This window comes from Ursus arctos, unplaced genomic scaffold (genome assembly GCF_023065955.2).
Source record: "Ursus arctos isolate Adak ecotype North America unplaced genomic scaffold, UrsArc2.0 scaffold_37, whole genome shotgun sequence".
In the NCBI taxonomy this organism is placed as follows: Eukaryota; Metazoa; Chordata; class Mammalia; order Carnivora; family Ursidae; genus Ursus; species Ursus arctos.
In genome coordinates, this window is record NW_026623053.1 from 6,981,237 (window position 1) to 7,004,108 (window position 22,872).

Here is a 22,872-nt window from a genome sequence, read left to right on the forward strand (position 1 = left end):
CTTAAGATGTCTATAACTTACAATGGATAAGCTACACCTTAACAAAATGTAAACCGATAATAACGATGATGGTGCTGCTGACAGGGTTTAAGAATTGGTACCCATCTGAAATCGCCACCCCTGACAGGCGTATCTCAGCACTGGCCCCAGTCAGTTCATTCTAAGGTTGCTGTTGGCAACAGAATCACACCACCCAGTGTATTCTCTACACAGAATGTGCAAACTCGGACGTCGTCTTCACCTGTTTGGGCTACTGTAACAAACCTCCACATACGGGAGGGCTAGTAAATACCAGGATGTACTTCTCACAGTTCTGGAGGTTGGGGAGTCTAAGATCAAGGTGCCGGCAGAGTCAGTGTCTGGTGAGACCCCACTTTTGGCTTCATAGCTGTGTTCTCACTGTGTCCACACGGCAGAAGGGACGAGGAGCTTTCTGCGGTCTTCTTTTCTTTTTTTTTTTTTTTAAATAAAAGGGCACTCGTCTTATTCAGGAGGGCTCCACACTTATGATCTAATCACCTCTCAAAGGCCCCACCTCCTAATACCATGGGGTTTAGGATTTTAACATATGAATTTTGGGGAGCCATGAACATTCAGTCCATAACAGAAGTGAATTTATTCACTGCAATTCTGACACTGGCTTTTATAAAAAAACTACCTTCCGATTTGAAAAGCATATTAACTTATAAAATTCTCCAGTTGGGTTCACGGTCCTCTCCTTGCCTGTCTCTTCTGGAAACACTCCAGTTACCCCTCCTCTGGGATGAAGCTCTCCATCTTCATCTTTTCAGACTTCTTCCACTCTGCCTGTGAAGATGCTTAACGTTTTCTTTTCCCATGAGAATCTTCTATGAACAAGGCCAGTCCTCAAGCCCTATCCGTTCTTTTGAAACATGCGGCTGTGAGAGGAAAGTTATGTGTGCTTCACTCATCACTTCCACGTGTCCTTCCAGTGCTCCAGCAACTGCCCCATGAACCTGAAAATGCTTCCTCATTTTCCTTGTTTTGTTGGGCACAAAAGCTCAGAGGTGGAAAAGAGCTTGACAGGTTCAAGGAACGGAAAGAAGACCAGGGCAGCAAAATACCGAGGAAAGGAAAGAGTGAGTGAGTTCATGGAGGCAAGCCAGTGTGGGCTCACGAAGGTCCCGGTGTCCAAGGCTGGGGAAGCATAAAGTAGCGGTGTAGCAGGACCTCGTTTACATTTGAACAATGTTGGCCAACTGCTACCGGGCAAAGAGGGTGTGCAGGAGTGTGTGGGAGGCAGGGAAATCACAGAGGAGTATCTTCCGCAGGAGTCCAGGAGGGGCGATGGTGGCTTAGACCGGATGGCAGTCGTGGACACACGGAAAAGGGGCAGTCTGTCCTACTCCCCATAGCTGTTGATCTGCTCCCAGAGGGCATCCTCAAGGTCGGTCACCAAGTCCCAGTCAGCTTCACACCCTGGCGCCTAGTGTACTGGAGGCCACTGTCCATCCAACATCATGCTTTGTATGTGTGTCGGAGTAAAGATATTTGTATTTATCTGTATGTGCGATCTCAGCTACCAGATTATCAGTAACCAGAGAATAAGAGTATGTCTACTTCAGGGCACCTGGCAGGATGCCCTACCCAGAGTCCTAACTCAAATATGCATCACATGAAATATCTCCACTCTCATCAGGAACGATCAAGGATTTGCTGTATGCACTGCTGAGTGTGGTTAGCAATATCTCCCCCACCCTACTCTCTTTTTGGCCATGTCTGTTTTCCTTTCTGTCCGGGGCCATTCAAGGCAATATGAGGGAAGGAAAAGAAAGAGTAACCAGGCACACCTGACTACGGATTCTGACATGTGGTGAAGAGCCACTTGCCGTGCAGAGAGCCAGCCCCTCGGTGACTCCTGCTGCAGACGCGAGGTGGAATGCATTGTTAGGCACCTCATTAGTATTTATGGACAGCCTAGGAATCATTTCTGAAATAAATGATAGCACTTGTGTTAAATGATTCCTTCCAAAGAAAAATCCCTGGGGATCTTTCAACAGCATGGCCTTGATGAAGATTCAGAACAAAAGGAGCGAAACACCTGACCCTCTGATGCTGAAGGAGTGGGGATGTGCTTGGCTTTCTCTACCCAAGTCCCCACTGGCAATTTGCACATAAATTGGAGCATAATTGGAGGACAGACTGTCTTAAGGAGATGAGGCACAAGTAACTATTGATACGTTAGCTCTTCTCAAAACTCAGCGGGTCATGTTGGGCAGGCCTCCACTTGCTTGTCCCGTGGTATCTTTCCTCTCCTTCAGACTTGGAGCCTAGACCAGAGGCTATTCTATCAGGCCAATCCGAATCACCGTACCGGGCCAAGGAGAGGAGCTGCTGCTCTCGGCCAGCTCCAACTGTGGTCACTAACGTCTGTGCCCGTGCGCTCAGGGACAGAGCCGGGCGCTCACCCCACTTTCTGGTGGATGGCCTATGGAGTGCAGCTTCTCAGTGCTGCTGAAAGCCTCTGTGTGCCCTCCACCTTGGAAGTAAAGAAGGTATTATATTCTCTTTAGTAGCAAGAGCACACATTATAGATAGACATAGTTTATGTTAGGCAGAGAATACATTATCGAAGAATCGAGCATGCTAGTAAGTGGACCTACTAACTTTGCATTCTCAAACCCTTTGCATGCCTTTGATCTGGTACCAAAACTTAAGACCTTCAGTCTATTTTGACTGTAATTTGGGGCAGAAATCACCAATTTTGGGGGTGCCTGGGTGGCACAGCGGTTAAGCATCTGCCTTTGGCTCAGGGTGTGGTCCTGGCGTTATGGGATCGAGCCCCACATCAGGCTCTTCTGCTAGGAGCCTGCTTCTTCCTCTCCCACTCCCCCTGCTTGTGTTCCCTCTCTCACTGGCTGTCTCTGTCTCTGTCGAATAAATAAATAAAATCTTTAAAAAAAGAAATCACCAATTTTGCATTGCAAGGTAACTTAAACTAGCTTTAAAACTAAGCACTTTTAACCAGGGACAGAATTTGTAAATTCTTTAGACCAATGAAATACTAAAAATTCTAACTTCATTGGCTCATTCAAAAGCAACATTTTGCCTTCTTTCAACATACAAGTTGCAGTTCTGTTCACTATGTTACGGCAATCTGACATAGCTAACACTCCCTTACCCGATCCTGCATGTGTGCTTTGCACTTCTGCCTCTGTCTGTAGCCAAGGCGATACAGAATTACAGAGTTGGAAGATGTCTCAAGAGGTTTACTCTCCCCCCATGTCTCGGGCATGCCACCTTCTCGGCTACTTTATGCAGATTCTTATTCTAGCTTCTTGTTACCTCCACAATAATTTACAACTCACCCCAACAAAGAGCTTCATGATGAGAAACTCTCCTTTGAGGTGATGATTAAAGCCATTTCATTTCATATTCTTGAAAGTCATTTGATTGGTCTCCAGTTTTCTCCTATAACGCATGCCAGTTCCTTCAGCCTACCCAGATGGGTCTTCTTTTCAATGACTAACTAGCTTCACGGACCCCAGCTGTGTTCTTCATGTTCCCTTTTAGACAAAGAGCTAGATCTAAACAGAACACTTTAAAAAGGAGAACACAATGCAATGAGTTCCCATTCAGCATTGGACTGATCTGGATTCCTATTTGGGGAGGCCAGTATTTTCGAAAACCATGACGCCGCGGTCATCTTCTACTGTGGGTACTTAGGGAGCCATTGTTTGGCCACATTCTCAAAGAGACTAAAGTTTTAATTGACATTCTAAACTTACATTTTTTCTACAAGCCACACCAGTATGTTGCCTACTTATGTTGCACTATTTCCGTGTGGCAGGTCTATAAGCCCCTTTTGAGCACCTTGACGGAGAGAAGCTATTTCCTGTTCTCACTAAAGAATTTTATACTGTGAGTCACAGCTTTTGCATCTATCCCTTCTCCAGCCCCCACTCCTTTTTTTTTTTTTGTTAAAGATTTTATTTATTTATTTGAAAGAGATAGAGACAGCCAGCGAGAGAGGGAACACAAGCAGGGGGAGTGGGAGAGGAAGAAGCAGGCTCCCAGCGGAGGAGCCTGATGTGGGGCTCGATCCCATAACGCCGGGATCACACCCTGAGCCGAAGGCAGACGCTTAACCGCTGTGCCACCCTCCAGCCCCCACTCCTAATCAAAGTACAGTGAAGTATCTAGAGCATTCCTTGTGTGTAGTAAGCATCAATACTATCCGTCGCATGAAATGTGAATGTCGGGGGGTGGGGTGGTAGAAAGTGGGGGGATGGCACTGGAAATAAAAAGATACAAAATGAAAGGCTTTGCATGAAGTCTATCAGACGAGATCAGGCGCGTTCAGGGTGGTATGGCCGTAGACTGCGTGAAGTCTATCAAACAGCATAGGTGTAACTGGCAGTTTGCCACGGTTTTGAAGAATTGCCACAGAGAGGATGAATATGTGCCGGAGGTCTTGCCCTGTCAAACTGTGTATCAGGAATGTGCCAGATGATGATGGGAGGGGTCCAAAGGTCACCGGAAGCCTCACAGTGCGGCAAGCGGCTGAGTACTTACTACCTGCGGGAGCAAGTGTAAGAGATCTCATCTTCAGTGTGTGGCCACTGTACCGTGCTGCTGCTTTCCAGCCAAGGCTCACTGCTGGACGGGGCCTGGAGGGTTTGTGATGAGGATGGGTCACGTTTTCCAAATGTTAATATCACTAACTCAGAGACTCGGAGAGCCTCCCATCCCCTAAGTTCTAGTCCACTCAAATATCACCGTCAAGGACCATGGACTCAAAGAGGCATCTTACTCACAGGAGGCTGTAACTTCATAAGAGCCTACCTCTCTGGAACAAGGAGGTAATACAGGCATTGCACCTGCTACCTCTTCCTTGTTCCACTAATGGCTAAAGGAAATCAATTTCCTGATCATCCTTATAGAGGACGTCTTAGACCAGGTACACATTTGTACCCGTTTTCTTTCCATCTGACTCCACAGGCCAAGATCCCCATGGCCAACAGATCCATTCCTTACCGAGCGTTTGCTGAGCCTTCAGCAGACCTTAGCATCGAGGGATACTGGCGCATGTGTGAAGGAGGAAATCTCTCCAGGAACTAGCAATATTGAAGAAACAGAGAAACTAAGCTATGCCAAGATTCCCATAAAGATTCAGTTCTTCAAACCCAAATTTTATCAACAAAACCACAGATTCCTGGACCTCTCTGTTGCTGCGATGCTGTGTGTGAGGTCACTGATCATACATGATACCGAGCGCGCACATTTTGGGGTTCCGAGACCCTTGTAGAGCACGCATCACACAAGCCATCACGAAAGTATAAGCGCTGGCAAAACTGTGCCAATTCTAAGCAGACTCTGAGGAAGTGACTAACACACATCACAAAGGCCACTTTAGGGTCTGATACTATTACAAGGACAGAATTAATGTTTCTTTCCTATGTGTTTCCTCTGCTAAGAAGGTCAATGACATCACCGAGAGTTCTACAGTGAGAAGCCAGGGTCCACCCCAGATATATCGCAAAGGCTGCCTTCTTGACGCCAGGCCATCATCTGTAGATCGTCAGTTAGAAAGAAATCTGCACAAATAGCTCGGGTTCAAGTCCTTCCCACTGCTGTCAATCCTCTTGTCACATGTAGAAGACGTTAACCTGATGGGTAGAAGCATCTGGAAGCCCTGAGATTTCAAGTCTAAATTATAAATTTATTTTTAGAAAAAAAATATTTGATTCCTTAAGTAATTCACAATGCAATGGATCATACGTGTCCCTGGGTGCTGGGTGCCTGGCTGGAACCCACCTATCCAACCTTACTTTCTACTCCATCCTTCCCAGACGGACTCCACCAGAGTGGAGTCAGGAAAATATTTTGCTCACCCGCGTTTTTCTAAATCCTAACCCCCAACGTGATGGTGTTTAGAGATGGGGCCTTTGGGAGGTGATTAGGTCACGGGGATGGAGAGACCCCAAGGGGACCCATCTGTGAAGCAGGGTGAGGGCTCTCACCAGGCACCGAATCTGCTAGTGCTTTGATCCTGGACTAACCAGTCTCCAGAACTGTGAAGAATCCATTGCTGTTATTTATAAGTCACCCAGACTTTGGCATCCCAAAGTGCCAGGGCCTTGCACATGTCCTAGCCTGCCTGGCTGCAAGCTGCTGCCCCCTGACTCTTCTCAGCCTGGGATGCCTTCACAGCTGCCTCCTGCAAATCTAAATTGTGCCTACCCTTCACAGGCCAATTCCAGATCCTTCCTCTGCCATGAGAATTTCCTTGGCTGTCTAGCCCACATTCCCACCCTTTCCTAAAAGGTCTATGGTATTTCTCTTCAACACTCATTTTAGGACTCTGCCATACTGAATCTAATTCAGGAACACAAAGGAAATATGCTCTTCACCAGCCAATGATCAGTCTTAAACTGCAGCGGCTTTTTGTGTTTGTTTAGTTTAATAGGTTAAACCTTCTTTTTGTAACTATTTCAGCATTCTCTTCATTTGCTTGGGAAGCATTTTGCCCCCACAGGAAGTGCAAAGGCAGCTTCAGCCAAACTTAAGATGACTTATCAAGTGTTCCACATTCAGAACCCAGAAGGCTCCCTCAATGAAAATGTGTTCCCTGATAATATTATAGCAGGCTCTTGTTGATTAACTTTTTTGGCACTCCAGGCAAAATAGGATATAGTCCCTGGTTCTCAAGGGTTTTCAGGTTATATTTAGATGAAAAAAAAAATCAAGTGAGAAATGGTAATTATATTTCAGTGCAAATGGAGGGTTCAACAGGCCCGAAGAGGCAGGCCAGTTTTCAGAGGAGGCAAGTTCTAAAGGGAGACTTGAAGGAAGAGGAGAAACGGGCTCCCCCAGCGAGGAGGAGGGCTACATCCCGAGCACAGTCACTCTCTCAAGTACCAGAATGGAAGGTGAAAGCGCCACATTTCCAGAGGGGGAGAGCGCAGGTGGAAACAGCCACAGTGTGACTGGTTCGAGATTCTAATGACATGAACAAATGAGAACAGTGACTTCCATGTCCGGACTCGAGCCACTGGGGTGTCCCCTAGAAGAAAGGACAGGAAAGGTCACTGCCTTCTGCATGCCATGCTCGTTCTTCCTCCTTTGTGCTGGACCACAACCACGAACTTTCTCCCTTCTCCCTTCTCCTTCGGAAGGAGGTTCCCTCTGTAGATGAAATTCCATCTCCTCCTTCCCTGATAGAAACACGAGGGTGTGGGAGAAGCACTCCTAAGGGCACAGCCATATGCACCTGGACTCCTGCATACACTCTGTCCCTCAGACATCGTGTCCGACGGTCCGCAGACCAGCACACCCGTCTCAGAGAGCTGAGGGCCTATTCTTGCTGACGCGCAGGTCCCGAAGATCTCCACTGCCAATTCTACCGCCTTATAAAGGAGATAAGGGCAGCATTCGTAGGATCACGAACTGAAATTAGCACACAGCGAGCACTGCAAATGGGAATTTTACATCTTAAGTAATGGCAATTTGTCAGAGAGAGGGGAAATCCACCCTTCCCTCCCCTGCTTTGTCCTTGGTAAAATGCTCACTCCTTCTCTGCTCCTTTTGAGGGTGCAAGGAAAATTTGCTGGCCAGTGGCCTGAACTGAGCAGGGTGGGGTGTGTGTGTGTGTGTGTGTGTGTGTGTGTGTGTGTGTGTGTAGCTGGCTCCAGGCTGCATATCAATGCCCGAGGGGATGAGAGGATTTGTTCCTTGGCTGCTGGTGTCCAATGTTGATGCCCTCATATCAGATTTGTGTTATAATGGAATTCATTATACTACTGGTCTCCATCTCTGGCTCAAAGAGAGGCATGCTCAAAAGAGGATCGTCAAAAGCCCTTGCTCTGGTTCCACCCACGGGTACACACCACGCTATGCCACGGGCTCCAGCCCACCCATGCCTCTTGGCCGCCGTGCTTGAAAGACTTTGGAGAAAAACAGCCGGAACCCACATTACTTCCTAATGTAAACAAGCTCTTTCATCAAAATATAAACCAAGCAGAAAGCTAGTGTGGTTCATGCATTGTCATGGGTGGAAGGTCATCTTAATTGAAAAAGTAAAGCTAATTAAATGGCTGTTTTTCAGATACGAGAAAAAAGGTTGTTTGCTGAGCCAACAAAGGAAAGGAAACTTATGTGAGAACACATAACACGCTTTTTGCTGGAGCTTTAGAAAGGTCCCTTTCAAAGAACCACAGCTCAACCGGCCATTTCCTGAGAGGGAGGAAAATCGCCTTCCTGACACCTGTCAGAAGGACATGCTCATTAAAATGGTTCTCCAGCAGAGGCTGATGTTCCCGGTATTGAAGGGCCCTGTAGTTCCTCGCTTGCTCCATTGCAGAACACAGCAGCTCGACAGACTCCAGACTTGGCCTAGAAACTAAGCCGTGTCCTCTGCGGAGGAAGTGCCCTGCGTGGGGAAGGAACCTGGGTCCATTAGCACTGGAGTGGAGCTCACTGACTAGCGACACGGACGCTGAGCGGAGGAAGCTTCAGAGAGAGGCAGCAAGGCCTGGACGGGAGTCAGGGAGCTCCGGCTCTTGGACCCACTCTGCCTCCCTGTCTGTGCGTGTTTTCCACACGGGCCTTTTACCGTTTAGGTCTCAATTTCATCACTTCTAGGATGAAGCTAGACCAGAAGGAAGTCCTGAGCCCCTTCCAGTTTTCACGTTCTGTGGTTCTGCGTGGGACACGAAGGTATGCTACGCATTATGATGTCTAGATGTCTCTAATAACACACACAGAAAACCATTATATTGATAAAAATAGTAAAGTCTATCTTTTCAAATAAAAGCAGAAAAGGTAAAATACCTATTCATTTTAAAACGTTGAACCCACAAAGACTGTCTTCAGTTTCTTCTTCCCAGTCATTCTCCTAGACTCTTCTGAGATTCTTTTTTTTTTTTAAAGATTTTATTTATTTATTCGACACAGATAGAGACAGCCAGCGAGAGAGGAACACAAGCAGGGGGAGTGGGAGAGGAAGAAGCAGGCTCCCAGCGGAGGAGACTGATGTGGGGCTCGATCCCATAACGCCGGGATCACGCCCTGAGCCGAAGGCAGACGCTTAACGACTGAGCCACCCAGGCGCCCCTTTTCTGAGATTCTTAATCAAAGAGACTGTCACAGCCCTGCTGACAGGGGACTGCAGGGCTAATGAACGGGTGGGGCGAGGAGTGGCAAGGGGAGGTCTCTTGGCAGGAAGAGAGCTTCATGGCAGAAGAAAACTATTCTTCAGGGAGTGGCAAAATGTTATGCTCATAACTTTCCTAAATTCCCCTGGAGGGAATCGTAGCTGAATACGACGTTTATGTAAATTTTGTTTTGCTTAAGAATTTAAACTGCCAACACTTGGATCATAAAGCAGTGTGACTATTCTATTCTTCTGGAAAAATCTGAAGGCACGGATAACATCCACTCAACAAATATTTATTGTGCGCACATGAAGGAAAAGTGATGCCCGAGGGGTGAGGGCGGAGGGAAGGGAGGTGAGCTGAGGGCGGAAATGACGACAAGGGGAATCAAGGACAGCCCTACTCCTCAGGCAGTTTGCGTTTTAGTCCAGAAATGACAAGTCCATAGCGCTAAAACGCAAAGTAGGATACGATAATTGCCACGACGTGTATTTCTTACCAGCAGGGGGCGTATCGGTTGGCATCTGGAGGAGGCAAAGAACACCTACTGAGTGGAGTAGGGAAGTGGGGTGTGAGGTGGGTTTTCGGGAGACGCAGGACAGCTTCCTTATGAAAAAAGCGCCATCCAAGCTGTAGCTGGAAGGATGCGTAGGGCTTATAAGGATCAAAGCAAGAAGCCGATCTGATTTATGCCGCAGACCATCCTCCAGGCTTCCAAAGAAACTAAAAAGACAAGCCCTTACCGACTGGGATGGGCCCGTGTACCAGTACAGCAGTAAGACCACCCAGAGAGCCGCTGATGTCTTTTAGATTACCTTGACCTGGGAGGAATCTGAAGACAACCCATTTCCTGGCCAAGAATCCTGGATACTCCTCTCCGCTTAAACTCAATGTTTAGGAAGTAATTTTGTTAAATACATATTTATATTCAAAAGCATAACTCCCAGCTTCCTGGTCTTGTTTCCTGGCCTCAACACGAGGCACTATTATTTTCTCGAAGAGGAAATGATTCCAGCGCCCCTGCCCAAGCTCCACTGACTCCTGTTTGCCCTCAATTTTCTTCCTCTTCTTGACAGGACACCCACAGTTCTAACTCACACTGGTTCGGGACAGCACACAGGGTTTGATGAGAAGCAGGTAAGGACGTGGGAACTGTGGGAACACGGTTTCTGAGTGAGAACGCTTAAGATCGCACTTCCCTTGAGATCTGCCATCCATTAACAATTCAGCTGCAGGGCGAGGTTCATCTCATTTTAAAATGTTAAGTCAAGAGCCTAAAATTGGTAATTGGGCATTTAATTGGGCATGGGAAGGCACTTACTGGATTTTGAACAACTTCAACAGGTAACGTTTCAGAACATTAAAAATTACAGCGATGATGAACCAGATACCAGTGACTGTGATTTAACACAGAGCTAACGAGTGTTTTGAGCTGAACATCTTTTTTTCTTTTTTTAAGATTTTATTTATTTATTCGACAGAGATAGAGACAGCCAGCGAGAGAGGGAACACAAGCAGGGGAGTGGGAGAGGAAGAAGCAGGCTCCGAGCGGAGGAGCCTGATGTGGGGCTCGATCCCACAACGCCAGGATCACGCCCTGAGCGGAAGGCAGACGCTTAACCGCCGTGCCACCCAGGTGCCCTGGAACTAAACATCTTGAGCTTGCTTGGTTTTCTTCAATTTTCTTATATGCCAGGGATTATAAAAATATTTTACTTTTTAAGCTTGGCTTCCTCTCTCACACACTCTACCTTAAGAGTGTTGATTCAATTCAGTAGATATATATTTGGCATAATACGTAATCCGTATTGCTGGAGTCTATAGGAAATACCAAGAAGTCTGAGCGAGATGAACAGGCCGTAGTTAAACAACAGACAGCACGTGAGATCCTGGCCACGCACGGGGGCATCGAGACAGTCAGCTGGACGTCTGTCAATTGAATGGAATGGCCTTTTTACAATGATCTCTATGTAACCAAAGACCTCAAAGTCATTTATAATGACCACCGGTGCCTGCTGATTCCTCATTCTTTTCTAAATTTCATTTTACATCTTTTATTTTAAGTAGGTAATAACATTCACACGACTCAAAAGTACTACAGTGAGACATCTCACTCCCACCCGTCACCTTCCTTCCCATCCCTTCCCACCTCCTCTGCCCTCTTGGCGGAATCAAACTCGGTATTTGCCGTCTCAGGAGGTGGTCTGATATCTGCGTGAGCAGATTTCTGTGAGCACCCTAAACGGGAAGGGAACGATCGTGCCTATGCCCATTGTGCCTGAAAGGAAACCGAGCAAGAAGGAAGGGTGACAGGAGGGCCCTGTTCCGAAAGTTCTCACTATGCCCTGTTGGATCAGAACCACCACAGGCCTCAGTGTTTCGACGAGTAAACACGAGAGAGACTCCTGAGAGTCTGTAAAGCGGTAAAAGCACATGAACTCTAGAAAACGAGAAAACGAAAACGAACAATAAAAAACTAGGAGGGAAATTTCCATATATTCAGTACACCATGCCTAAGAAATAATCAGTCATTAAATATTACATGGAAAATAATACGTCAGATTGCTTTCGTTAGGGCCGTTGTTATCTTCTGTACCGCCTTTATGTGTAAGGTGAAGACAAGTCCTCCTCCTTAGAAGAGGAGGAGGGGGAGGGGGAGGAGAGGGGAGCAGGACGATGACCGCAGTAAGAGTGAGGAGCTCTGCATTCTAATGCTTTTCCTGTAATCCATTTTTTTTTTCAAAGATTTTCTTTATTTGTCAGAGAGACAGAGGGCGCAAGCACACAGCAGGGGGAGCAGCAGAGGCAGAGGGAGAAGCAGGCTCCCCCCTGAGCAGGGAGCCGGATGCGGGACTGGATCCCAGGCCCCTGGGATCATGACCTGAGCCGAAGGCAGACACTCTACCGACCGAGCCACCCAGGTGCCCCCTGTAATCCATTCTGATCCTGGAATAAATACTTAGCATCAAGATATTATTGATCAATGACAACAAAATCTCTCGCCCTCTTCCTGTTCCCAACTGGCTCCCAGCTTTGGATCAATAATTCTTTTCACTCGCGCACCATGGGCTCATTCGGCGCACTTTTACTTACTTGTCTGTGTCCAAGAGAACCGACTCTCAGGGTTGGTTTGATGGCAATTCTATTACAGACCTAAAGCAATTATTTTAAGAAGAGATGAGGAAAAAAGGAGAGGAACTGTACAAACAACTTGACAGAATCCATTTTCTTCCCCTCCTTTTAATGTTTCTTGCCTCTCCACACAGTCTGTCTTTCCCTGAGCTCCAGGCCCCCTCTTTACAAAACAGAAGCAGGATCTTGGTTGGCAGGAGCTGCCCCTGTGGACGATAAAAAGCCCAGCAGACAGAATGATTCCCGAGCAACTGCAGGGCAGCTCCCGAGGGCTCTGGGACGCAGCAAGCTCCCCGCTGGGGGTGTCTGATGTCCCTGTCCCTACGGACCTGAGAGCAACTCTCGCATGACTCGTCTCTTCTTCCTGGTTCTCCTGTGGGCATACGCTCTCTCTCTCCACCCCCTGAATGCTGACTCTTTCTACCACGAGGCCTGACAGCCATGTACTGTGAGAAGGGTCTGGCTGCCTTTGTGAGTGAGGGGCCAAGAAACGACATTACTGAACTGACATTTGTCTTCTCTGCTCCTCATGTTCCAGACTGTCCTGTGCTAAAGGGGACTGGGAAAACACTCAAAAACCCAACCCAAAACAAAACAACAACCCAGACTTACTAAGTCACTATATTGTTTAGAGTGTTCCCTAGGGAGACTAGCGGAAAGCCTCCTAAGCTAGGCCTCAACTAGGAATTTGCTTCTGACATTGAAGAAGAAAAAAAAAAAAGCAGTGGCTAGAAACACAATCAAAGCTTCTGAAAATTTCCTAAAGCATGTAAAACCAAGTCCCAATCCCCCAGGGGGTACAAGCACGCTCAGTTCGCTTCTGCACATTCACTCCGCCATGGGCGAGCTTGCGGTTTGCCTGGCGAAGCCTTTGTGTGCTGTGTGCACAGACCAGGGGCATCTCTGAAGGACAGTGAACTTCTCACGGTCGTAGCTGGGGCATGTGAAGGATGTAAGAGGGCCACGTCCCTAGTGCCAGGACCTGCGATCTAGGTGTGTGGTGTGCTGCTCTGCTGTCATGGCTGTGGGGTACTGGGGTGCTGTGTGTGAAAATGAGAGGTCAAGGCAGACACGAGAGCAAAAGCCTGGAAGCAGCCCAGCTCCCATTAATAGAAGACAGTTATTAAAAATGACCCGATACACAGAAGTGGCTCACGTGTGAATCAATGATGAGGACATGTCATGAACCAACGGATTATCATGAACCCAGTCCTAACAAGAAAAGAAGGGGGAGCAGGGACAGCTAGAGGGCAGAAAAGGGGACGCAGTATTGTGGGAAATTCCAGTTTTTGAAAGGTTAGATGAGTCATATTTCATAAGCTTTTCCACATGCATCCACTGAAAGGGTATTCGCTCATTGCTTTGAGAAGCCCCAAATCGAGGCCACTGTGCAGATCCTGTTTTACTGTTTTGAGATCCTTGTTCTCACACTCTTTCCCCTCCCCTACCACCTACGCGCATCCCCCTATACTCTGCAGGTAAGGTTACCACCAGAGAGCAGTCCAGAGATTTGATCTTCTGGATTTTTCTGCAAATCTGAGCAGAATAGTAGAGTGGGCTTTCTGTGACGAAGGCTCAGACTGTATTCAGGTTTGTGGGTCATTAATTCCAGGGTAAAACTCAGAGGCAGCACTCTCTATACCTTCCTTGGGGATCTATGCCTTCTGGAACCTCCTCATTTTCTATAGGAGCTGGTGGGTGGCCAGAGCTCCCGCCAGCAGACGCAGGTTACACTGGAATACTGCTCAAGTTATGGCAGGAAAGCAAATCCCTGTGGAGGGAGCAGATCTCAGAAAAGAACTCAAGTCCATATTTGAGCCTCTACTCAAAATATCATGAGTAAAGGCATCTAAACCTTTAACAGGAAAATGCTCAAAATAAGAAAAAGATGTGATGAACAACAAGTCAAACAACAGAGTGACATTCACAAATCGAGCACATCTGAACACAGAAACACAACGCACTACTGCTGTTCACCTAGAGCTACTCATAACACGAAGGCATCCGGGTTATATGGGAGCAGACCTGAGCTCCCTGAGGGCAGGGGAGAGACCAGGAAACTACCTGGGGGCTGTTCCCGATACTGACATGGATAGACTCGGAAAAGCTGATAATCTGGGCTGGCGTGTTCAGACAGGAGAATTGCAATGTTAGGAGTAGGTACGGTCCCCTCACCATCCTGGAGCTCAGCTACCAAATGACTGGGAAAGAGGAAGAACTGTGCCCGTCGGGGCTAGTGGGCAGCTGGAGGGACGCTGTTGTGCAATGCAGATGTGTCATCAGTATCTCCATTAACGGGAAAGGTTCATTTCCATTTCCCCCAAATTGGCTGCTAGTGGCCTCCAGATGGAAAGATACAAACCAAATCCTTTCCATACCTTGGCGGGGTCCTCTCCTCACTGTCTGATACATCTTGACCTATCTCCAGATAGGTTCCTACCGACAGTGGCCACTGCCCACCCATGCCTACCCTTCTTCCCTCTTCTGGGTGATTGATCATAAGGGAAAGGGGTTCCCATACCTATTAGACCAGGCCCCCACTTAACTAACCTTGAGATGCCCGAAACTTGTGCCTTTGTCTTCCCCTTGGATCCAGCAGAACGAGCACCCACAACCGTAGCCCTGCCCTACCTGTTTCCAGACCTCTACTTCTTCCAAGCCTACAGGGACCTGTATCTATTCAGCTCTTCCACATGCCTCCGTGGGCTTGATTTAGTCATTCTCTTCCAGGTCCCTCCCTCACTCCTAGTCGTTTCCAGTAAAGCTTCAATAATAAATAAACGGAACGCTTCTGCCAGAACTTCAACTTCTGACCTAACAGCTCTTGCCCACCGCCTCTCCCCCATAAATTCAATCGTTTGTATGCTCCCTCATACATAGGCCATTCCACTTGATAGATAATTCAAAGCTATGCACTGAAAAGCTACCACCGTTTTTGAAACTTGCATATTCCTGGAGCCAGTAATGCCATTTCTAGAAAGTGCTCCTGGGGTAGTAATAGTGAATGTGAACAAAGCTGTAATTACAGGGCTAAGTCATGGCATTGGTTGTAATGATGAAACATGGCTAATAACTTCCATGTCCAATAAGAAGGGATTGGTTAAATACGTTATGACATATTTTTATTTATTGAACACTATGCAACAACTATAATTCTACAACATATTTCATGACATAGAAAGATGTTCATTAGAAAAGGAAATTATGAAATTATATGGGTACATCTTATAACAATGTACATATTTCACTACATATGAAAGCAGTGTTCCTCTGAGTGTTAGAACTGCAGGCCAAACATTTTTTTTCCCTTCTCTGTACTTCCCTAATTTTCTATAGGCATTTATTATTTTTTAATAAACTTTATGTTCTAGAACAGGTTTAGATTTACAGAAAAGTTGTGAGGAGAATACAGAGTTCCTCTGCAGGCATACCCAGTTTCTCCTATCGTTAACGTCTTACATATAAGGGAGGAGATACATTTGTTTTTTTTTTTTTTTTTAAAGATTTTATTTATTTATGTGTCAGAGGGACAGCCAGTGAGAGAGGGAACACAAGCAGGGGGAGTGGGAGAGGAAGAAGCAGGCTCCCAGCCGAGGAGCCCGATGTGGGACTCGATCCCGGAACGCCAGGATCACGCCCTGAGCCGGAGGCAGACGCTCAACGACTGCGCCACCCAGGGGCCCCAGGAGATACATTTGTTGAAACTAATGAATCCTTATTGGAACATTATTATTAAGCCCATTCTTAATTCAGATTTCCTTAGTTTTTACCTAATGTCCTTTTTGTCTTCCAGAACATCTCAGGATACCACAAAAATTTATACCATGGGCCATGAGTAATGAACGAGGCCTCTACTCCCTCCCCTGCCAAGGGGTCCGCTTGAAGGGAACTACTCAGACACGGGAACTCCCAATCCCTCGTCTCCACGGTGAGTACCTCGAAAGGCTGCTATTAGATATGAGATAAAAATTCCAAAACGCTGAGTTTATTACTGAAAACTGACCCACTGCAATTGCGGGCCTGGACTCAGTCAGTGAACTCTCCATTGTGCTGTTTTGGTTTGGAGAGTTGACTCACTAACCAGTTAGTTATTCTTCCATAGTGGCTAAATGCCCCTGGGATTCTTCTGTAAAAGCTAATGGAAATGTCAGGCTCTCCTCCCCAAGAAGAATGCCTTTTTAAAATATTTTGAAATGGAACTTTCCCACAACACAAGGCAAGCTCTTAAATAACTGGCACATGAAAGAACAAATCAACAGGCTATGTTTTAAAACGGGGGAAAACAACTAAAACAAAACAAAAACGTTATTAAAGACTGCCTTCCCTCCTTAAGAAATAGGCACTTTTGGGCATGTAACTGACTTGCTATCTCTGCTAAAAGGGCGTATCTTCTACAGAAGAAAAAGAAAGGGAAGGTTTCAGTAAACCTTGGAGATTCAATGCAGCCAAAAGCCACTCACATTCTGCGGAGTGAGGCTCGCTGCAGACGAATCTATTCCTTATGAAAGGTAGAGGAGAAAAAACTCAATTTCCTCATGTCAAAAACATATTTATATCTTCAAACATAATTTTGAAAATTGTTGGTTAAAATGACCTGAAGGAACGGCTGCTAACAGCTCATGATTCCCATTTCCATGCATAAGGAGAATTCAGGAACAGAAAGTACCGAATATCTCCACGTCTGAATCAACAAATTTTCATTTTAAATTTCAGTGACACGCTGAAGGAATCCTATTCTGACTTGTTTCCCAAGGGACAGTGATTCTAATATAGCCCCCCTTCTCAAAAGCAGGAAACCCCGCCCCCTAAAGCTTGGTGGAGTGACGTCACCAAGATGGTGACGTCACCAAGATGGTGACACAGGTTGCTCCTGACTTGGCTGCTCCTTACAGGAACAAGTAACGACCACTCAAGAACAAGAAACCACTGACAGAGCAAGAACAAGCACCCCCGCCCCGCCCGAGATGAAGACAGACCGCAGTAGAAGGGTAGGAGAAGTGGCTACACACTGACCACGCCACCCACTCTCAGGCCAGTGCAGCACCACACGAAGGGGTCTCCCTGATCCTGATTCCTCCAGTGGGAAAAAAGAACAACGGGCGACAACCATTTCCGTTAGCACTGCGGGTTGCTTTGGGGGCGCCCCTACTCTGACCTCGCAGGGGAGTCTGTGGGGCTCAACCACGGGGAATCTGACTGTGATGGAAAGTGGGGAGGAGCTTGTAACAACCAGCACAGAGATCTCAGCAGAGAGCTCTTACCCGCGGCGCCCAAGTAGTAATCCCAAACCCTGGTTTTGCTCATGTGCAGAACCAACTCTGAGCAGGAAATCTGTCTGATTTGGATCCTCAAAAGAGGAGTTTTGCTGGCCCTAAAGCCTGGTGTGCTCATGTCAGGCAAAGAGCTGAATCACTGTGGAGAGTGTCTTCTAGTCCCGTACCACCAGGAGGGCTGGTGACAGGTCCTGGAAGCAGCATGTCCCAGTGGCACTGAAGCTAAGAGGTGGGTGGGCAAAGCCATTACTAGGTGTAGAGTGTTCCTGGGTTCGGCACAGTCAAGGGGATTAATTCATAGCCAAGGCTGAGGGTAGCTCCTGGTCCCTCTCAATCTGAGAGCCTGTTTGGGAAATTGAGAGGAGCTTAGAGAGGCCCTCTCTTGCTACCGTCCTAGCAAGGGAGCTGAGTCATAGCCCCAGCTGCTGTCTCCCAGCCCCATCTGACCAGAGGGGCTGGAGATGACTCCCCGAGACTGTGTAGCTCGGTGGCACTCAAGCTGACAGGTGGGCAGAGCCAGCTGTTTGCAGAGCAAAGCCCGTGGCCATGATGGGTTGGGGAACTCGGGGTGCAGGCTGGCTTGAGTTAAGGAAACAAAGACCTTTACCAGATTTAGAGATATGTCTCCTGTGACACCCAGACAGGGAATCTCATTTGTAGCCCTGCTCATTGCTGAATACAGCCTTCGGCCTGTCTGACCAGGGAACCCGACCAGAGCACATGGGGAGCTGCAGAGCTCATCCAGCCGCCCGATGTACGGTGGCCCTTGAACAGAGAGCACAGCCTCGGTCTTCCCCCAGCTCTGCACACTGTCCTCCCTCACCTGACCAGGGAATCCAGTGTGCACTCTGGGCTGGTTAACATCCCCAGACAGAGCTGTGCTGGCCCTGGGTCCCATCCTGCTGCGCTGCTGGGACAGGGAAGCTAATTCACAGCCCCATTTACTACTGAATACAGTACACAGTCCCAACCATCAAGTAAGCTTGACAAGAGAATCCGGGCAACTGGGCAGCACATCCCACAGACTCACTCGGGTAGGGAACCATGCCAGGAGTCCTATCCGACTGTTCTCAGCCCCTGGCACAACCCTCATCCCCATCCTCAGAGCTTGAACAATTGTCAGGCCCCCCAGTAAACCATAATATCAGGCCCCACCTGCCCACGGACCTTACCAGCAGATACACCCAGAAACCCACACTGAGGTGCCTGGTAAGGAACTATCTCTGCCAGAACAAACCTGCAAAGGCTGGAAGGGTCACCTCAAATGTGCGGATAGCAATGTGCAGAGAGCAATGTGCAAGGCACCGAGGATCATGAAAAATCAGGTAAATACGGCACCATTAAGGGAAACTAAGAAAGCTCCAAAAACTGACCTTAAAAGAAGATATCAGAAAAACTCAGAATAATCCTCCTAAGGAAGTTCAGTGAATAACCAGAAAACGCAGACAGACCGCTAAACCAAAATTTTTTTTAAAATGCATGAAAAAAATAAGTTCAACAAAGAAATATCTACCATCAAAACCAACCAACTCACCAACACACAGAAATCCTAGAGTTGAAAACACAATAAAAAAATATAATTCAACAGAGACTTTTAAAAGTAGACTCATCCGTGAGGAAGGATGAGGAACCTGGAGGATGGGACACTGGAAATTACCCAATCAGAGGAACAAAAAGAAAAAACAATAAAGAAGGGTAAAGAAAGTCTATGGGGATTAGGGGACCCAATGAAAAGAAACAATATTTGCATTATGGGAATTCTAGAAAGAGAAGAAAAAGAGACAAGGACAGACAGTATATTTAAAGCAATCATGGCTGAAAACTTCCTGAACCAAGGGTCAGAGAACAGACCAGTTGCCTAAGACCTGGAATTCTCGTGCAGCTCTGGTTCTGGTTTTTCTACTCCTTCAAGTAGTTTGACCAGCTAATCTACAAATGAATGACATCTGTTCCGTCAGATAGTGTCTCCAGGTTTGTCTTCTCCCTAAAATCCTCCCTACTCAATTTAGTCAAAACTGATTTTTTTCTAAACATCTCTGACCTTTGGGGTGCCTCGCTGGCTCAGTCAGAAGAGCACGTGACTCATGGGGCGCCTGGGTGGCACAGCGGTTAAGCGTCTGCCTTCGGCTCAGGGCGTGATCCCAGCGTTATGGGATCGAGCCCCACATCGGGCTCCTCCGCTGGGAGCCTGCTTCTTCCTCTCCCACTCCCCCTGCTTGTGTTCCCTCTCTCGCTGGCTGTCTCTATCTCTTTCAAATAAATAAATAAAATCTTAAAAAAAAAATAGAAGTTTCCCAAGTCCTCGTCAAAAATGTCATGCTGTTTCTTGAATCCAAGTAGGTACTGAGCTATGCCCTCTGCTCCTCGAACCCTTTCCCAAAGAGGCAGCCAAACACCCACAGTGAAAACATGAAATCCCTTGGGCCAGGTTTCTAAACTGACATGGAGCCGAAGAATTTCATCTACTTTCTGCCCCACCCCACGTGACATGATGTCAGGGATCAACGCATGAATGAAAACACGTTCTGGCATAAACGGGATTTTGTGTCCACAAATTTACAAGCCCTTGACAGTCAGGCCTTAATGAAAAGCCTGCTAAACTATTAGGTTCCAATATGCCCTTTTCTCTACCCTTTGGTGTATTGTTTCATTATTGTTTCTTTTTTTAAGTGTACCTTTTGTTAAAAGGTTAAGTTATGTAGGGGCGCCTGGGTGGCTCAGTTGTTAAGCGTCTGCCTTCGGCTGAGGGCGTGATCCCGGCGTTCTGGGATTGAGCCCCACATTGGGCTCCCTGCTCTGCGGGGAGCTTGCTTCTTCCTCTCCCACTCCCCCTGTTTGTGTTCCCTCTCTCGCTGGCTGTCTCTCTCTCTGTCAAATAAATAAATAAAATCTTAAAAAAAAAAAAAAGGTTATGTATCCACCTGGATTTTTTCCTCCAAACCTTCATTTATTTATTTACTATCACTAGAAATTAAGAATCTCCAAACCCAAACTGAAAATTATACTCGGAATACCTCACCACTATTAATTTTTGCCTTCCATGATTCAATTTTAATCTCTCTCTTCATAGTTTAAATGAAAAGGATTATGCTTTAAAGGGAATTCACTCTCTGCTTCTGAATTTAGCCCTCCTTCCTAGAATGTATATTTGGATTCTACGGTCAGTGGTCTGAAACACTAATGGGCTTTCCATTGAGCCATTTCCCCTTTTCTCTTTTTGTTTTGCAACCAGGGCTTATTAAATCTTTGCTGCAGGCACCAGGAATGAAGAACAGTGAGAGTGTGCCGACGTGAAAGGTTTCACTGAACTCAAGCAAATCATTCCTGATTTGCCACAACTCTTCAGCAGTAAATGCCAAAAAAGCATGCTGTTTGGATGGCAAATATAAATTCCCATCACATAAAACATAATAAAAGAAAACCAAACCCACTCCTCTGCCTACACTCGGGGTTTAAGGCAGAGATGTGGACTCTAGATTCTTTCCATTAAGTACACTCAAATCATTGTGAAGAACAAATCTGGGTGCTAGTGTGGCTTGAAGCAAGTCCCACAAGCAATGAAGGAAAGAAATTGGTAGGTTTTAGGACACACGGCATTTCTTTCTTTTAGCTATTCTCTATTCTATTTTTTTTTAAAGATTTTATTTATTCGACAGAGATAGAGACAGGCAGCGAGAGAGGGAACACAAGCAGGGGGAGTGGGAGAGGAAGAAGCAGGCTCATAGCAGAGGAGCCTGATGTGGGGCTCGATCCCACAACGCCGGGATCACGCCCTGAGCCGAAGGCAGACGCTTAACCGCTGTGCCACCCAGGCGCCCCTCTCTATTCTATTTTAAGCTTAGATACACACACATACATTCTTAGGTTTATTAACACACTGTTTAAAGACACACTACAAAACTAAGTTTAATAACCAAGATATGGAAAGCAAAACCACTATCTTTTTTTTTTCTTTTTAAGATTTTATTTATTTATTCGACAGAGATAGAGACAGCCAGCGAGAGAGGGAACACAAGCAGGGGGAGTGGGAGAGGAAGAAGCAGGCTCATAGCGGAGGAGCCTGATGTGGGGCTCGATCCCATAATGCCGGGATCACGCCCTGAGCCGAAGGCAGACGCTTAACGACTGAGCCACCCAGGCGCCCCCAAAACCACTATCTTTTTATTCCTCATGAGTCACAGAAAGGTTAACCAACTCCCAGATCAAAACCACAGGTCTGCACATACACTAAAACGACAGCAGGGGGATTTTGTTTTAAAGGCATAAACCCACAGGTTTATGGGGAGTGGGAGTGAATACACACCAACAAAACTCTGCAAGCTAGAGAGCAAATGGATAGGTGGTTAGGGACCCGAGCAGGCCCAAGAAAGCTGAAATCTAAGGTAGCAGCGGGGAAAAAGCAGCCCAACGGACAGTACAGATTCTTCTCAAAGCTAAGGATTTTAAGGCATCAGATACCTTTGAAATTAGGGGTGAAGGTGGAGCTAAAATAGAAAGAATGGTGAAAGACTAAGAAGCATTTAGAGGCCCTGTCCCCTTCTCTCCTCTTACAGATTGACGCCTGACTTTTCCCAATGCTCTCTGTACCAGACACAGTTTAGGGTGAGGGAAAGGTATAAAAACAGTTGTTACTGCTTTTGTCTTCAAAGAGAACATTCTTGGGGCACCTGGGTGGTGCAGCTGTTTAAGTGTCTTGACTCTTGGTTTCAGCTCAGGTCATGATCTCAGGGTCGAGAGAGTGAGCCCTGCGTCCGGCTCCTCACTCAGTGCAGAGTCTCGAGATTCTCTCCCCTCTTCCTCTGCCCCTCTTACTCAGCGCGCGCTCTCTCTCTCTCAGATAAATAGATAAATCTTAAAAAGAAGAAAAGGAGAACATTCTCATACTTATGCTTAGACTCTCTTTCCTCTTTTCATACTTAGCATCCAGGACCCTGGCAGTCAGCCCATACTTTATAGGCAGAAGACTAGAAAATTCTTCTCTGGGGAATCTAACCTAGATGAGAAAGCAGTAAAGATGCTGACATCAGGGGTTCAGCCCTGATGAAAGAGCACAGCCAGACAACCCTATAGGGAAGCCCACATGTAATAATGCCCAACATGCTTAGGGTTTCTTGTTGGCTTTTAAGACCCAACTCTTAAAAATGAGCAGACAACCAAGGATCATTGAGTCAAATCTTTCGTATGAAAGTTAGAGACCCAAACAGACAATCAAAAGCAATCTGAAGAAAAGAGAGACTATGCAGGAAGAAGAAAACTTAAAACAAAAACAATATTATCATTAATACTCTCAGAAGGCAAAAGATGATCTTTTGATAAAACAAGAACAGGATACTATAAGATAGGAACATTCA

At 46.7% G+C, this 22,872-nt stretch overlaps 1 protein-coding gene across 3 annotated transcripts in view; it reads right to left on the reverse strand.

Annotated features, from left to right (window-relative positions):
* Positions 1 to 22,872, reverse strand: part of STXBP6 (syntaxin binding protein 6) — a 239,345-nt gene that overhangs the window by 58,680 nt on the left and 157,793 nt on the right. Inside the window, exon 1 of one of the 3 annotated variants that reach the window (XM_044379615.3) lies at positions 12,210 to 12,903. The exons of the other annotated variants lie outside the window; for them this stretch is intronic. Coding sequence (XP_044235550.1) covers position 12,210 — 1 coding nt within the window. The 5' untranslated portion in view covers positions 12,211 to 12,903. Of the gene's footprint in view, positions 1 to 12,209; positions 12,904 to 22,872 lie in introns of those variants that run through there. 3 annotated transcript variants of the gene reach the window in all.